At 40.6% G+C, this 17958-nt stretch overlaps 1 protein-coding gene across 3 annotated transcripts in view; it reads right to left on the bottom strand.

The window, feature by feature from the left end:
- LOC133561775 (glutamate receptor ionotropic, NMDA 2D) overlaps positions 1–17958 on the bottom strand; it is a 189117-nt gene that overhangs the window by 66609 nt on the left and 104550 nt on the right. For all 3 annotated transcript variants that reach the window (XM_061915303.1, XM_061915301.1, XM_061915304.1), the window contains one exon: positions 15230–15344. In XM_061915303.1, coding sequence (XP_061771287.1) covers positions 15230–15344 — 115 coding nt within the window. The remainder of the gene's footprint in view (positions 1–15229; positions 15345–17958) is intronic.

The raw sequence follows: 17958 nt of genomic DNA, 5'->3' as shown, positions 1-17958 counted from the left end.
CTCTGGAACACTCTGCCGCTCCATGTTCAAACTGCTTCCACAGTGGAGTGTTTTAAGTCTCGTCTTAAGACCCACTTTTATTCTTTGGCTTTAAACACTACGTGAGTTGTGTGGTCCTCTGTTCTCTGTTGTCCTCTGTGTTTTTTATACACTTTGATTTCTATTTTACTGTTTTAATTGATTTTACCCTTTAAAATAGTTTTTAATCATATTTATTTTTATATTGTTTTTATTGGTTTTCTATTTATTATTTTTTTGTTGTGTTTGTTTTTATTCAGTCATTGGTGGAGCATAATGTATATATATATATATACTTTTTTTTTATTTATTTTTTTTTTTTTTACAATTGTTTTTAACATGGCTGTGCAGCACTTTGGAAACGTTATTGTTGTTTAAATGAGCTATATAAATAAAGTGGATTGATTGAAAAGAACAAAACATAATAACTGACATAAAAAAAAAAAAAACTTACGTGGCATGGACAGAATGATTAAACAGGCATGACATGGCATGAAGGAAGTATAGGTAAAGTCGCCAGGCTGACCACCTGGCAACTGCAGGTTTAAATAATGCAGGTGATTGAACAGGTGTGTGACATGACAGGTGAAACTAATTGTTTGGCATGGTAACAAAGCAAACAAGGAAGTGCAGGAACAGGAACTGATTGTCCCAAAAATGAGACCGAACATGACCAAAGCAAAACACGATTGCATAGACGTGACAAAGAGTGTGTATAGCTGGTAAACAACAGGGTACCGACAGTGCATAAAAGTGTGTATAGCTGGTAAACAACAGGGTACCGACAGTGCATAAAAGTGTGTGTATCAGATAAACATTTTTGAGTTATGAATTTTTTTTTTAGTTTTTGATATTTTTTTTTTAGTTATTGAAACATTTGTTTGATTTCTGCAACCATTTTTTTTAGTAGGTGAAACATTTTTTTTAGTCTGTGAAAAAATGTTGATTTTGTGAAAAAAAAAATTTTAGTTTGCGAAAAAATGTTTAGTTTGCAGAACATTTTTTTTTTTTAGTTTGTGAAACATTTTTGAGTTGTAAAGCAGTTTGTTTTGCTTCTGAAACAATTTATTTAAGTTACTGAAACATTTATTTGCGTTTGTGAAACCATTTTTTTTTGTAGGTGAAACATTTTGTTTTAGTGTGTGAAATATTTTTTGGAGTTTGTGAACTAATGTTTTATAGTTTGTGGAACATTTTATTTTTTTAGTTTGTGATACATTTTTTGGTTAGTGAAACTTTTTTTGAGTTTGTCAAACATAACTTTTTTAATTTGATACATTGTTTTTATTTTATGAAACATTTTTGAGTTGTGAAACTTTTTTTTAGTTTCTGAAAAATGTTTTGGTTAGTAGTTATTGAAACATTTGTTTGTTTTGTGAAACCATTTTTTTTTGGTTGGTGAAACATTTTGTTATAGTCTGTGAAAGTTTTTTTTTAGATTGTGAAACATTTTTGAGTTGTGAAACAGTTTTTTTTTGTTTGTGAAACAATTTATTTAAGTTATTGAAATATTTAATTGAGTTTGTGAAACCATTTTTTTTTTGTAGGTGAAACATTTTGTTTTAGTGTGTGAAATATTATTTTGAGTTTGTGAAATCTTGATTTTAGTTTGTGAAATCATGTTTTTAGTTTGTGAAATAATGTTTTATAGTTTGTGATACATTTTTTGGTATGTGAAACTTTTTTTGAGTTTGTCAAACAACATTTTTTTAATTTGATACATTGTTTTTATTTTATGAACAATTCTTGAGTTGTGAAATTTTTTTTTAGAGTCTGAATATTTTTTGGGTTAGTAGTGATGGAAGCATTTGTTTGTTTTGTGAAACCATTTTTTTTAGTTGGTGAAACATTTTGTTGTAGTCTGTAAAACATTTTTTTGAGTTTGTGAAATAAATGTTTTAGTTGGTTAAAAATGTTTTAGTTTGTGAAAAAAAATTGTTAGTTCGTGATACAATTTTTTTATTTTGTGAAACATTTTCTGAGTTGTGAAACATTTTTTTTTGTTTCTGAAACAATTTATTTTAGTTTTAGAAACATTTTTTGGGAGTTTGTGAAACCATTTTATTTCAGTTGGTGAAATATTTTGTTGTGGTCTGTGAAACATTTTTTTTGAGTTTGTGAAACAATTTTGAGTTTGTCAAATACATGTTTTAGTTGGCGAAAAAAATGTTTAGTTTGTGAAAAAAAAATTGTTAGTTTGTGATACAATTTACAATACAATACAAGTGTGTATACCAAGTAAACAACAGGGTACCGACAGTGCATACAAGGGTGTATAGCAGGTAAACAACAGGGTACTAACAGTGCATACAAGTGTGTATAGCAGTTAAAACATTTTGGACAACTCTATGCTCCCAACCTAGTGGGAACAGTTTGGAGCGGGCCCCTTCCTCTTCCAACATGTCTGTACACCAGTACACAAAGCAAAGTCCATAAAGACATGGTGTGGATGAACTTGACTGGCCTGCACAGAGTCCTGACCTGAACCTCACCAATTTGCTTTTTGGAAGAATGGTGGAAAATTCCTATAAACACACTACGCACCCTCGTGGACAGAACTTCCTAGAAGAGTTGTACTAGCTGCAAAAGGTGGACCCGCATCATATTGAACCCTATGGGTTAGGAATGGGATGGCACTGAGTCAAGGCAGGCGGCCAAATACTTTTGTATGTTTGCGAGGGCATTTTCAAGAAGGATATTTAACGAGAGACGAGATCTTGTGAGACGAGATCGTCCGTCCCCCGGGAAAGGAGTTGAGCTGTCCTGGCGGGGAAATGGTGTGCCTGCCACTTCCACTCCAATCAAACAACTATGATAGCTTTACAAAATTGTGAGTTCAAATATATTTTTTCACATTCAACATGATTTTTTTTTTACAGTTATTTTAGTTTTGGGTTTTATTGACGTTTAAATGCTCCCAAAAATAGCCCGTTTTGTACACTAGTGATAAGCTGAAGTGTTTCAATGCCCAGTAGTGCGTAAATGTGTTTCTGGATAGTATTTCTCCATGTGGCTATATATATATATATATATATATATATATATATATATATATATATATATATATATATATATATATATATATATATATATATATATATATATATATATATATATGTATATATATATATATATATATATATATATATATATATATATATGTATATATATATATATATATATATATATATATATATATATATATATATATATATACATATATATATACATATATATATATATATATATTCATATATATATATACATATATATATATATATATATATATATATATATATACATATACATATATATATATATATATATATATATATATATATATATACATATATACATATATATATATATATATATATATATATACATATATACATATATATATATATATATATATATATACATATATATATATATATATATATATACATATATACATATATATATATATATATACATATATACATACATATATATATATATATATATATATATATATATATATATATATATATATATATATATATATACATATATATATATATATATATATATATTTGACTTTCAGTGAATTCTAGCTATATATATGTATATATTTATTTTATTATACATATATGTAAATAAATAAGAGAAATACTTGAATTTCAGTGTTCATTTACCTACACATATACACACTCATAACACTCATCTACTCATTGTTGAGTTAAGGGTTGAATCGTCCATCCTTGTTCTATTCTCTGTCACTATTTTTCCAAACATGCTGAACACCATCTCTGATGATGCATTGCTGTGTGGCACGCACAAAAGTGCTTTCATCGAATGCACTAGAGTCTGGAATCTTCCATCTCTCCCAAGCATGGCCCAAAACGTACAGTAGATGGCAGTATTGTCCTGTTTAAGAGTGTCACGACATTGCTGTTTACGGCAGACAAACTGCTTTACGGTAGACGAAAACGTGACTGCTGTTGTTGTGTGTTGTTGTTACCACGTTAGGAGGACATTAATGAAACTGCCTAACAATAAACCCACATAAGAAACCAAGAACTCACCCCTCGATCATTCTACAGTTATATCGTCATTGGGCAGGAACGCTGTTTATATTGTGGGAAAGCGGACGTGAAAACAGGCTGTCGACACGTCACTAAGGTCCGCATAAGGCTGGAGGGGGCGTGGCCTCCAGATCCGCCTGAATTCCGGGAGATTTTCGTGAGAAAATTTGTCCCGGGAGGTTTTCGTGAGAGGCGCTGAATTTCGGGAGTCTCCCGTAAAATCCGGGAGGGTTGGCAAGTATGCAATAGCGCCTTAAATGGTCGTCCACCTGGTCTGACGTAACCGAGCCTCTCCGAGCGTCAGCGAGCGTGTCGGTTAATGATGCGGTCATTGGACACATACCATGAATCATTCAGTGCCGACGACTTCTCCCCCTTTTTGTGTGTGCGTCGTTTGTGGGCCCACACACACACACACACACACACACACACACACACACACACACACACACACACACACACACACACACACACACACACACACGTCAAGGTCTGTGTGTGTGTAGGCGGGTATGGTACCCTTGGTCTGAGTCCAAGGACCTGCGCTGGAGCATCTAATTGAAAGGGATTTGAGGGATATGGCCGGAGTCAGCAGGTTACGGCACGCAGAGAACGGACTCCGGTGGGCTGTTAAAGACGGGGTTGGGGCGGCGGCGGCGGCGGCGGTGGGGGTCTGAGAACCGCAAAAGTGTTGATTTGCTCTGGTGTGCATGTACACAACCCCTTGTTATCATGAACATGCGCCGGCGCCGAGGTGCGTGGGTGCGGGTTGTGTTCTCGCCCCAACAACGTCCCATGACGCGCACTTTGAAGACACGACAGGGCGTCGTACCGGCAGCCACTGCGGGGATTACTAGCAAACAGGAGAATTGAATTGAATTTGAGAGCACCCAGCTTGGAAGAATAGAACAGACAAGTCACTGTTTTTTGTCTGCTCGCGGAAAACAAACATCAAATTCTACGATTTGACTCCTTTAAACGGCCTTGACGCTGTGGAAACACCCCCGAGGACACCTGAATGATAGACGCTTTTGACCTCCCTCCCTCCTCAGCGACACCTGGAGTCGAACTTTTGCAGATCGCCCTCAGTCTAAAAAACATCACATCATCAGACCCAAGACAATTGGGCATACACGCACACAACCCCCACCCCCACCTCACTCCTTCACCACCGCTTTTTCCCCTCAGGGTGCTTTTTGGATGGCGGCGCTTCCAGGGCCCCAACTCCCTGCCCCTCTGTTGCGAGTTTGTCATGATTAAATGTAACGTGATTATGTGTGCATTGCACGATGGCATGAAAACAATTGTACAAGCGTCACACATGGGACGGTTAAGTAATAAGAACTGTTTTAGTTGTATTGTAAAACTCTCAAACGCTGCTTGAGGTGAGGAATGACGAATCATGTTAGCATATTAGCTAATGCTAACAACACTAGCTTGATTCAATTATAATAGCATGAAAACACTCCTACAGACGTCACACATGGGACGCCTTAGTAAGAGAGAACTGTTTTAGTTATATTGTAAAACTCTCAAACGCTGCTTGAAGTGAGGAATGACGAATCATGTTAGCATATTAGCTAATGCTAACAACACTAGCTTGATTAAATTATGATGGCATGAAAACACTCCTACAGACGTCACACATGGGACGCCTTAGTAAGAGAAAACTGTTTTAATTATATTGTAAAACTCCCAAACGTTGCTTGGAGTGACAAATGACGAATCATGTTAGCATATTAGCTAATGCCAACGACGTTAGCTTGAGTCAATTACGATAGCACGTGCATGAAAAAACTCGTACTGACGTCACACATGGGACAGTGTAGTAAGTAAGAACTGTTTTAGTTATATTGTAAAACTCCCAAACAGTGCTTGGAGTGACGAATGACGAGTTATGTTAGCATATTAGCTAATGCTAACAACGCTAGCTTGATTTAATTATGATAGGACGTGCGTGAAAATACTCCTACAGACCTCACACGAGACGGTTTAGTAAGTAAGAACTGTTTTATTTATATTGTAAAACTCCCAAAGGGTGCTTGGGGTGAGGAATGACTAATCCTGTTAGCATATTAGCTAATGCCAGCAACGCTAACTTGATTCAATTAGGACAGAATGAAAACACTCCTACAGACGTCACACAGATGACGGTTTAGTAAGTAAGAATTGTTTTAGTTATATTGTAAAACTTCAAACGTTGCCTGAAGTGACAAATGACGAATCATGTTAGCATATTAGCTTGTGCTAACAATGCTAACGTGACTCAATTATGATAGCATGTAAACACTCCTACAGACATCAAACATGGGACGGTTTAGTAAGTAAGAACTGTTTAGTTTTATTGTAAAACTCCCAAACGGTGCTTGGAGTGACTAATCCTATTAGCATATTAGCTAATTCTAACGACGCTAACTTGATTCAATTATAATAGCATGAAAACACTCCTACAGACGTCACACATGGGACGCCTTCGTAAGAGAGAACTGTTTTAGTTATATTGTAAAACTCTCAAACGCTGCTTGAAGTGAGGAATGACGAATCATGTTAGCATATTAGCTAATGCTAACAACACTAGCTTGATTAAATTATGATAGCATGAAAACACTCCTACAGACGTCAGACATGGGACGCCTTAGTAAGAGAGAACTGTTTTAATTATATTGTAAAACTCCCAAACGTTGCTTGGAGTGACAAATGACGAATCATGTTAGCATATTAGCTAATGCCAACGACGTTAACTTGAGTCAATTACGATAGCACGTGCATGAAAAAACTCGTACAGACGTCACACATGGGACAGTGTAGTAAGAACTGTTTTAGTTATATTGTAAAACTCCCAAACAGTGCTTGGAGTGATGAATGATGAATTATGTTAGCATATTAGCTAATGCTGACAACGCTAGCTTGATTTAATTATGATAGGACGTGCGTGAAAATACTCCTACAGACCTCACACGAGACGGTTTAGTAAGTAAGAACTGTTTTATTTATATTGTAAAACTCCCAAAGGGTGCTTTGGGTGAGGAATGACTAATCCTGTTAGCATATTAGCTAATGCCAGCGACGCTAACTTGATTCAATTACGATAGCATAAAAACACTCCTACAGACGTCACACAGAAGACGGTTTAGTAAGTAAGAATTGTTTTAGTTATATTGTAAAACTTCAAACGTTGCCTGAAGTGACAAATGACGAATCATGTTAGCATATTAGCTTATGCTAACAATGCTAACTTGACTCAATTATGATAGCATGTAAACACTCCTACAGACATCAAACATGGGACGGTTTAGTAAGTAAGAACTGTTTAGTTTTATTGTAAAACTCCCAAACGGTGCTTGGAGTGACTAATCCTGTTAGCATATTAGCTAATTCTAACGACGCTAACTTGATTCACTTACAATAGCATGAAAACACTCCTACAGATGTCACACATGGGACGGTTTAGTAAGTAAGAACTGTTTTAGTTATATTGTAAAACGTCAAAAGTTGCTTGGAGTGACAAATGACTAATCTTGTTAGCATATTAGCTAATAATAACAACGCTAGCTTGATTCAATTACGATAGGATGAAAACAGTCCTATAGACGTCACACGTGGGACGCATTAGTAAGTAAGAACTGTTTTAGATATATTGTAAAACTCCCAAACGTTGCTTGGAGTGACGAATGAAAAATCATGTTAGCATATTAGCTAATGCTAACGACGCTAGCTTGATTCAATTACAATAGCATGAAAACACCCCTACAGACGTCACACATGGGATGCTTTAGTAAGTAAGAACTGTTTTAGTTAAATCGTAAAACTCCCAAACGTTGCTTGGAGTGACGAATAAACCCGGTAAAAACGCTATCCACAGCTAAGAGTACGGAACGGCACTCGTGCTTCCAGTTGAAAGGTCGGTCCAAACAGAACGACACAGCAGCAACTGCAGGGAGCGAACCCTTCCAAAGGATGGCGCCGGAGCGCAAACAATAATGCACCTTTTCAGCGTTTTCAGGCTTTTTTTCTCGAAAACTACTTGCAATATTGCCGTCGGCAAAGAAAAATACACATAAATCGGGGTCTGAAGTCTATAAAAACATGTGGCGGCTCCTGGTCCAGAATTTACAGTATTGGCGCTGACACCAAGCGATAGAGATACCAAGGCCGCATTAAGAATGTTTCCACATTAAAAGATATAGCACCAACCGTCAGAACACGCTCTGTAGTATTGAAAATAACAACTTATGTTGATTGGCTACGGCACCTTTTTAGACTAGAACAAGGACCAGGCCCCCCTCCTCATGTTTCAGTGTGGTGGCTCTAGCGTCTGAGCCACGCCCCCCTCACCCTCCCGGTGCGTCGGAACGAGTGCGATCGCATTTCAGTCGGAGTCATCACACCTTCGCATTTTGATTAATCGAGATTAATCGCATCGCCGGCAGTAAGTCGGACCCGTTTCCAGTGAGGGTTGGACTAGAACAAAGATCAGGCCCCCCCTCCTCATGTTTCAGTGTGGTGACTCTAGGGTCTGAGTCACGCCCCCGTGCGTCGGAACGAGTGCGATCGCATTTCAGTTGGAGTCATCACACCTTTGCATTTTGATTAATCGTGATTAATCGCATCGCCGGCAGTAAGTCGGACCCGTTTCCAGTGAGGGTTGGACTCCGCCAAGGCTGCCTTTTGTCACCCATTCTGTAGGTAGGACAGAATTTCTAAGCGCAGCCAAGGCGTTGAGGGTATCTGGTTTGGTGGCTGCAGGATTAGGTCTCGGCTTTTTGCAGATAATGTGGTCCTGATGGCTTCATCCGGCCAGGTTCTTCAGCTCTCCCTGGATCGGTTTGCAGCCGAGTGTGAAGCGACTGGGATGAGAATCGGCACCTCTAGGTCCAAGTACGTGGTTCACGCCCGGAAAAGGGTGGAGTACCATATCCGGGTTGCAGAGGAGACCTTGCCCCAAGTGGAGGAGTTCAAGTACCTCAGAGTCTTGTTCACAAATGAGGGAAGAGTGGATTGTAAGGTCGATAGGCGGACAGTGCTGGCGGCATCTTCAGTAATGCGGACGCTGTATCGATCCGTTGTGGTGAAGAAGGAGCTGAGCCGGAAGGAAAAGCTCTCAATTTACCGGTCGATCTATGTTCCCATCTTCACCTATGGTCATGAACTTTTGGTCAAGCCCAAAAGGACAAGATCACGGGTACAAGGGGCCGAATTGAGCTTCCTCCGCCGGGTGGAGGGGCTCTCCCTTAGAGATAGGGTGATAAGCTCTGTCCTCCGGGGGGAGCTCAAAGTAAAGCCGCTGCTCCTCCACATCGAGAGGAGCCAGATGAGGTGGTTCGGGCATCTGGTCAGGATGCCACCCAAACGCTTCACTATAGGGAACATGTTTCGGGGTCGTCCGACCGGTAGGAGGTCACGGGGAAGACCCATGACACGTTGGGAAGACTATGTCTCCCGGCTGGCCTGGGAACGCCTCGGGATGCCCCGGGAGGAGCTGGAGGAAGTGGCTGGTGCCCGACCTCTGATAAGCGGAAGAAGAGGGATGGATGGATGGTGATTAATTGCGGTCAAACAAGCTGACTGAGCACTAATTTGAACAGTTCTCCTTAACCTGGTCTGACTACAGTCCCTCCGAGCACCACCATGTCCTGGCGACATTCCCTCTTTTACCCGCAATTTCTCTTCATTTTCACCCAAAACTAAAACCGAACTGGTAGTTAAGACTGTTGCCTGAATGGCTGTCGGCATGCCACACCCGTTGATCGGGCGGTCTCTTCCGGTTTTGTTCGGTTACCATTTTCTACTGACGATTGTTAGAGTGCTGGGGCGGAAATCTGACGGAGTCACAAGTTGACCTACTTTGGAAACCGAGGCGACGGCGAGAAAACGGCGGGCGACAATCAGACTTCATCGATCGACCCTACACGCTTATGACAATTTATTTCTCATCGATTCCAGTCAATCCGAGTCCTGCGCGTCCGCCTGATCACGGCCGGTATTTGCAATGCTCGCTGATAGGTCGGCACTTGTGCGCGCCCGTGTAATTATTTATGTTTGATTGTTTTTTTTTTTGTTAGTTTTCTCTCTGATGACAGTCCAACTTTGGAGGACTAAGGAGTTATTGAGTCTGTTTAGCGGATTGGGTCCATGACCATGACTTCTGTTTTGTTTGACCGGCCGTTTTACTGCCGCGTTACAGACACCGTTTTGGAAACAATATCTATTATAAGCGTTATTAGATGGAGCGACTAATTTATGTATTTATTTCTTTGCTAACCACATAATCCAACATTTTTTCGTGAAAAAACTAAAACAAGCAAGTAATACACTGGGAAATTGTTTTATTGTTTGTGATATGGCGCCATCTTTTGGACTAATTTTCTCACTGCAGGTGCTGCAGTGTCCTTCTACTTAGTGCTTCAAACCCGTCAGGTAGATGTGCCGCTTTTGCAGCTTGTGGGTCCATGACCATGACTTCTGTTTTGTCTGATTGGCCGTTTTACTGCCGCGTTACACACACCGTTTTGGAAACAATTAAAGTATGTAAATAAACATTTATAGTTGGTTATAAACGTTAGAAGATGGAGCGACTAATTTATGTGTTTTTTTCTTTGCTAACCGCATAATCCAACATTTTTTATTTTTTTTTTAAAACAAAAACTAATTAAAGCTGCAAGCAGCGATGAACGGGACCACTTCAACTGCTGCCCCCGCGACCCAAGCCCGGATAAATGGTAGGAGATGGATGCAGCTGTTGTATTGAAGTGGGAATAGCAAACTTCCTGTTGATTTTAGTTGGGGGCGGTCGGTGTATGAAATATAGGTCTCAGTGAGACCTATATTGAAGTTTTTGTTTCATTTGTGTATGACAATCCTACATCGAGTCAGAAGCAGTTTTGTCTGAGCAGGAAACCGCAATTTTGTGGGAGCAGTACACACAACAGCCTTCCGGTTCTTTGCGGGCTCACAAGATCCAAACCGGGGTAGTAATTATAATTCATTCATCAAATTTTTATCAGAAAGGTTCAAACTCTCTTCTGTGCTTATTTGAAGCAGAAATGACAAACAGAGGAGAAAATGTTTGAAAAAAAAAGCAACATTTTGTAGCCAACTTTTGTATTGAAGTGGGAATAGCAAACTTTCTGATGATTTTAGCCGGGGGGTGTCAGTGGATGAAATATAGGTCTAACTGAGACCTATGTAGTGTTTTTTTTTCATGTTTCTCCAACATTCCTACTGAAAGTTAGAGACAGTTTTGTCTGTGTTTTCTTCCTAAGGGGCGCTAGAACGCAATTTTGAGTTTTGGGGTTTAGTTTTTTGATTAGATCGCAATTTTAGCCAGTCCTGATGTGTGTGTCAACTTTGGTGAGTTTTTTAAGCATGTTAAGGGGGTCAAATTACAGCTCAAAGAGGCGGCGGAATAATAATAAAACCTTAGAAATTCAATAGGGTCCTCTGTTCCAAAGGGACATCGCTCCCTAACAAGCAATACACTAAGTGTTTTATTGTTTGTGACATGGCGCCATCTTTTGGACTAATTTTCTCACTGCAGGTCCTGCAGTGTCCATCTATAGCAGGGGTAGGGAACCTATGGCTCTAGAGCCAGATGTGGCTATTTTGATGACTGCATCTGGCTCTCATAAAAATCTTAGCTGACATTGCTTAACGCGATAATTATGAATTATTTTGCTGGTAATCACAGTGCTAAAAATAACGTACAAAATATAAAACATTCTCATGCATTTAAATCCATCCATCCGTTTTTCTACCGCACCTGTTCAAGAAGTCGCATTAATGGTAAGAAGTATTTTATGTCACGATGGGGGGGGTTGCAGCTTGCTGCGGGGTCGTTCTCCCAGGAAGGCAGACGGACTACTCAAGACATGGCATTTAGGTAAAAACATGATTTCATTTTAACTAAAAAAATATACAAACAAAAATCGCTCACAGCGGAGGCACAACTTGGGCTAAGGAACAAAGCTAACGCATAAACAGACTAATAACATAAATCAATCAAAACTTACTTGGCACGGCATGAAGCACAAAACTATGGCAAGGCATGATACAAGTCAGCGCAGGGCGACTGACTGGCAAAGACAAGCTTAAATACTGCCTCTGATTAGTGCTCGGGAAGCAGGTGAGCGGGCATTTTGTCCACCAGAGACAGGTGGACAAAATGAGTAACCAAGGAAACCAGACAAAGGAGTGGAAAAAAACAGGAACTTAAAGAGTCCAAAGGACAAACAGCACATGGCCAAACAAAAACATGATCAACAGACATGACATTTTATTTATTATTGGTTAGCTTCAGAATAACAATGTAATTTAAAAGAATAAGAGACTTATTTTACTCTAAAAATGTTGGTCTTACTTAAAAATGCACGCATTTAGTTGTATTCAGTGTTAAAAAATACGATATGGCTCTCAGGGAAATACATTTTGAAATATTTGGCTTTCATGGCTCTCTCAGCCAAAAAGGTTCCCGACCCCTGATCTATATAGTGCTTCAAAACTGAGGAGTAGAAGTGCCGCTCCGTCCTTTAGCCGCCCGTAGCATTTCTACTCGTAGGAATTCTTTATTTATCACTCTCAAGCGACGCTTGTAATTTTTACAATATAACTAAAACAATTCTTACTTTATAAAGCGTCCCATGTGTGATGTCTGCAGGCGTGTTTTCATGCAAATGTGTACGTGCTATCGTAATGTGATCGTTAGCTAATATGCTAACATGTTTACGAGTGTCTGTGTGAGTGTTATTAACTCACAATGGCCACATTTTAGTATGGGTTCAGTTTGACAAATTCCTCGCAGAGTTATCGAGTCTGTTTAGCTCAGGGGTCACCAACCTTTTTGAAACCAAGAGCTACTTCTTCGGTACTGATTAATGCGAAGGGCTACCAGTTTGATAAATAACTTGCCAGAAATAGCCAATTTGCTCAATTTACCTTTAACTCTATGTTATTATTAATAATTAATGATATTTATCTTTGTGGAAACACTGATCTGATCATCTTTATGATTTCTCTCAGTAAATATATATTGAAACAGATAAATATTTTTTAAAAAAAAAAGGGTATTTCTGTCTGTCATTCCGTCGTCCATTTTTTTTCCTTCTACGGAAGTTTTTTTGTAGAGAATAAATGATGAAAAAAACACTTAATTGAAAATTAAATTTTGAAACATAGTTTCTCTTAAATTTCGACTCTTTAAAATTCTAAATTCAACCGAAAAATAGAATTTAAAAACTAGTTAATGGGAATCTTTTTGGAAAAATAAAAAAAAGAATTTAGTTAAATAAAAATGATAAATGGGTTGTACTTTTATAGCGCTTTTCTACCTTCAAGGTACTCAAAGCGCTTTGACACTACTTCCACATTTACCCATTCACACACACATTCACACACTGATGGAGGGAGCTGCCATGCAAGGCGCCAACCAGCAGCCATCAGGAGCAAGGGTGAAGTGTCTTGCTCAGGACACAACGGACGTGACGAGGTTGGTGCTAGGTGGGATTTGAACCAGGGACCCTCGGGTTGCGCACGGCCACTCTCCCACTGCGCCACGCCGCCCCTTATTGGTGATTTTTCCTGTTTAAGATTAGTTTTTGAATTTTGATGACATGTTTTAAATAAGTTAAAATCCAATCTGCACTTTGTTAGAATATATAACAAATTGGACCAAGCTATATTTCTAACAAAGACTATCGGGTCCATGACCATGACTTCTGTTTTGTTTGATCAGCCGTTTTACTGCCTTGTTACAGACACCGCTTTTGGAAACACTTAAGGCATGTAAATAAATATTTACAGAATATTTCTGTGTAAATAACTAATTTCACAACGTTTATATCTGTGACCTATATATGGAAAAGGTTTTTTTTCTTTAAAAAAATGTACCGGGTTTGGCTAATATAGCCGGTGCGTGATACAGTCCGGAAAATATGGTTGTGGTAGCCATTTTTGTGTTATTTATATTTCTTTATTTGTTTAAAGATGGCTTGGGCCTACTACGCTACGGAAGTTTAATGTTGGTCAGTGTGGGGGTGCTCGATGAATACTTTAAAATGTGTTTATGAGCGGTGAGTTCAAGGTCCCGCAGTAAAAAAAAACAAAAACGAGGCCACCTTTTTCGAGTCCGGGCTTTAATGCAGATAGTCAGCAGCAAAAAGTGCATCCGGCATCTTGTCCGCGCCTCGGGCGCTCGGAGGAATATTGCACTTTACGTGCACGTGAACCCGTGTGACCTTCTCTCTGTTCTCGCTGTCAGCTTCACGTCTCCGCACCGGAAAGCACCGGAAGAACACGTCTTTTCTTTTAATCCGTCACGTTTATCTCGATAATGCAAGCAGGGCATAAACTCATGATCCGATCAGGTGATCAAGATCTGGGTCGTTCGTGTCAGAAAAATTGTATGTAAATTATCAAAAAACTTTCAGCTCTCTGAGTTTCCAGTGAACAGATGAGATCTGTCTTTGTTGCACCAAGCAAAGTCTTGGAAGATTCCGCTGTGTACGTTGGAATGAGACGGGAGGGGTCATCTATTGTCCTCAAAGACCTGCCGAAGCTGAATCCAGGACGAACCCAAGCCCGAGTCATCTTCCTCTTTTGTCCTTAATGTGACCGGAAACAATGACTGTTTACATACACCCCATTCCTTTTGTGACATGTGTTGTTGCGTAAACATTGAATATCTAAAAGAAAAGAGGAGACGTAAACCTTTTTCGTCAGAGCGTGGTGCAGGAGTGTACAGAGAGTACAGTGGCCATGTCTCTCCTCAGATCTGAGTCTAAATTGAATTCTGTCTCTGTTTGATTCCTTGCATTTTGTCTTGTTTAATAGATGTCATCAGTGTTTGAACCTGACAGTTCGTAAAGATGATGTTTTTCTCTCATGAAATTGCGTCAGTTATAAAAGATACGGTTCGGATGAAATAAATGTTGTCTAAGCTCAATAACAGACTTTGTTAGTTTTTGGTAGTTGAAGAAAGACTATAATGGTCCTTTACTATGTCTTGTATATGTATGTCATCAGTAAAATAGCCACAATTTTAGTAGGCTAATTGTTAGCACGCTAGCATGTCCTGAATGTTTAGACCTTGGAACTGTTCAACACACTTCCGTTAATATCATCACAACAACAAACTGATATCAGGTCCTTACGTCTTCCCACCCTTTCCCGGGTGTCCAGGAAATGACGTCCAGGAAAGGCTTAGCCAGGTAGCCGTCGCTGTCGAAGGAGAAATCCCGGCCCCCGAGCGTGATGTTGCTGAAGTACCTGCGTGGAGACGGAAAGATTACAAACTATTTCACTGTCCAGTGAATGCATCAAAATCTCACATTACAGTTACTTTGTATTAATTGAATTACTAACCAAATCAGTGTTTAAAAAAAAATGGTATTAACCACAAAGAAAAGTAAGTTATGCATAAAGAGACGTTTCATGAGAGCAGAGTTTGAGAACGGTCAAATCAATGTCAGAACCCGATATTAATCAAACGTCGTCAAAAAGAATGTTGTAAATTGAGACAACATTGATGTCTCATGTCAGAACCCAACATTGATTAAACGTCGTGAAAATGCATGTTTTTTCAACGTTGTATTTTTGTTGTGGAATACTGGTTGCGCTACGACCAAAATCCAACGGTCAAATCAACGTCAGAAGCTGACATTGATCAAACGTCGTCAAAGGCATGTTGTAAATTGAGACAACATTGATGTCTAACGTTGGATCAACAATTTTGGTTTGGAAATGACCACAATTCAATAGTCAAATCGACATCGGAACCCAGCGTTGATTAAACGTCGTCGAGAAGCATGTTGTTTCAACGTTGTATTTGTGTTGTGGAATATCGGTTGAGCTGTGACCAAAATTCAATGGTCAAATCAACATCAGAAGCTGACATTGATCAAACGTTGCCAAAAAGCATGTCGTAAATTGAGACAACATTGATGTCTAACGTTGGATCAATGTTCTTGGTTGAGCTATGACCAAAATCTACGGTCAAATCGACATCGGAACCCAACATTGATTAAACGTCGCCGAGAAGCATGTTGTTTCAACGTTGTATTTTTGTTGTGGAATATCGGTTGAGCTATGACCAAAATTCAACAGTCAAATCAACGTCAGAAGCTGACATTGATCAAATGTTGCCAAAAATTATGTCGTAAATTGGGACAACATTGATGTCTAACGTTGGATCAATGTTCTTGGTTGAGCTATGACCAAAATCTACGGTCATATCGACATCGGAACCCATCCATCCATCCATCCATCTTCTTCCGCTTATCCGAGGTCGGGTCGCGGGGGCAACAGCCTAAGCAGGGAAACCCAGACTTCCCTTTCCCCAGCCACTTCGTCTAGCTCTTCCCGGGGGATCCCGAGGCGTTCCCAGGCCAGCCGAGAGACATAGTCTTCCCAACGTGTCCTGGGTCTTCCCCGTGGCTTCCTACCGGTTGGACGTGCCCTGAACACCTCCCTAGAGAGGCGTTCGGGTGGCATCCTGACCAGATGCCCGAACCACCTCATCTGGCTCCTCTCGATGTGGAGGAGCAGCGGCTTTACTTTGAGCTCCTCCCGGATGGCAGAGCTTCTCACCCTATCTCTAAGGGAGAGCCCCGCCACACGGCGGAGGAAACTCATTTCGGCCGCTTGTACCCGTGATCTTATCCTTTCGGTCATGACCCAAAGCTCATGACCATAGGTGAGGATGGGAACGCAGATCGACCGGTAAATTGAGAGCTCTGCCTTCCGGCTCAGCTCCTTCTTCACCACAACGGATCGGTACAACGTCCGCATTACTGAAGACGCCGCACCGATCTGCCTGTCGATCTCACGATCCACTCTTCCCCCACTTGTGAACAAGACTCCTAGGTACTTGAACTCCTCCACTTGGGGCAGGGGCTCCTCCCCAACCCGGAGATGGCACTCCACCCTTTTCCGGGCGAGAACCATGGACTCGGACTTGGAGGTGCTGATTCCCATTCCGGTCGCTTCACGCTCGGCTGCAAACCGATCCAGTGAGAGCTGAAGATCCTGGTCAGATGAAGCCATCAGGGCAACATCATCTGCAAAAAGCAGAGACCTAATCCTGCGGTCACCAAACCGGAACCCCTCAACGCATTGACTGCGCCAAGAAATTCTGTCCATAAAAGTTGTGAACAGAATCGGTGACAAAGGACAGCCTTGGCGGAGTCCAACCCTCACTGGAAATGTGTTCGACTTACTGCCGGCAATGCGGACCAAGCTCTGGCACTGATCGTACAGGGAGCGGACCGCCACAATAACAGTCCGATACCCCATACTCTCTAAGCACTCCCCACAGGACTTCCCGAGGGACACGGTCGAATGCCTTCTCCAAGTCCACAAAGCACATGTAGACTGGTTGGGCAAACTCCCATGCACCCTCAAGAACCCTGCCGAGAGTATAGAGCTGGTCCACAGTTCCACGACCAGGACGAAAACCACACTGTTCCTCCTGAATCCGAGGTTCGACTATCCGGCGTAGCCTCCTCTCCAGTACACCTGAATAAACCTTACCGGGAAGGCTGAGGAGTGTGATCCCACGATAGTTGGAACATACCCTCCGGACCCTCTTCTTAAAGAGAGGAACCACCGCCCCAGTCTGCCAATCCACAGGTACCGCCCCCGATGTCCACGCGATGCTGCAGAGTCTTGTCAACCAAGACAGCCCCACAGCATCCAGAGCCTTAAGGAACTCCGGGCGGATCTCGTCCACCCCCGGGCCCTTGCCACCAAGGAGCTTTTTAACTACCTCAGCGACCTCAGCCCCAGAAATAGGAGAGTCCACCACAGATACCCCAGGCACTACTTCCTCATAAGAAGACGTGTTGGTGGGATTGAGGAGGTCTTCGAAGTATTCCTTCCACCT

Source organism: Nerophis ophidion, linkage group LG11 (assembly GCF_033978795.1).
Source record: "Nerophis ophidion isolate RoL-2023_Sa linkage group LG11, RoL_Noph_v1.0, whole genome shotgun sequence".
Taxonomy (NCBI): Eukaryota; Metazoa; Chordata; class Actinopteri; order Syngnathiformes; family Syngnathidae; genus Nerophis; species Nerophis ophidion.
Note: the sequence above shows the minus strand (reverse complement) of the source record. Positions and strands in the feature narration are given on the sequence as shown.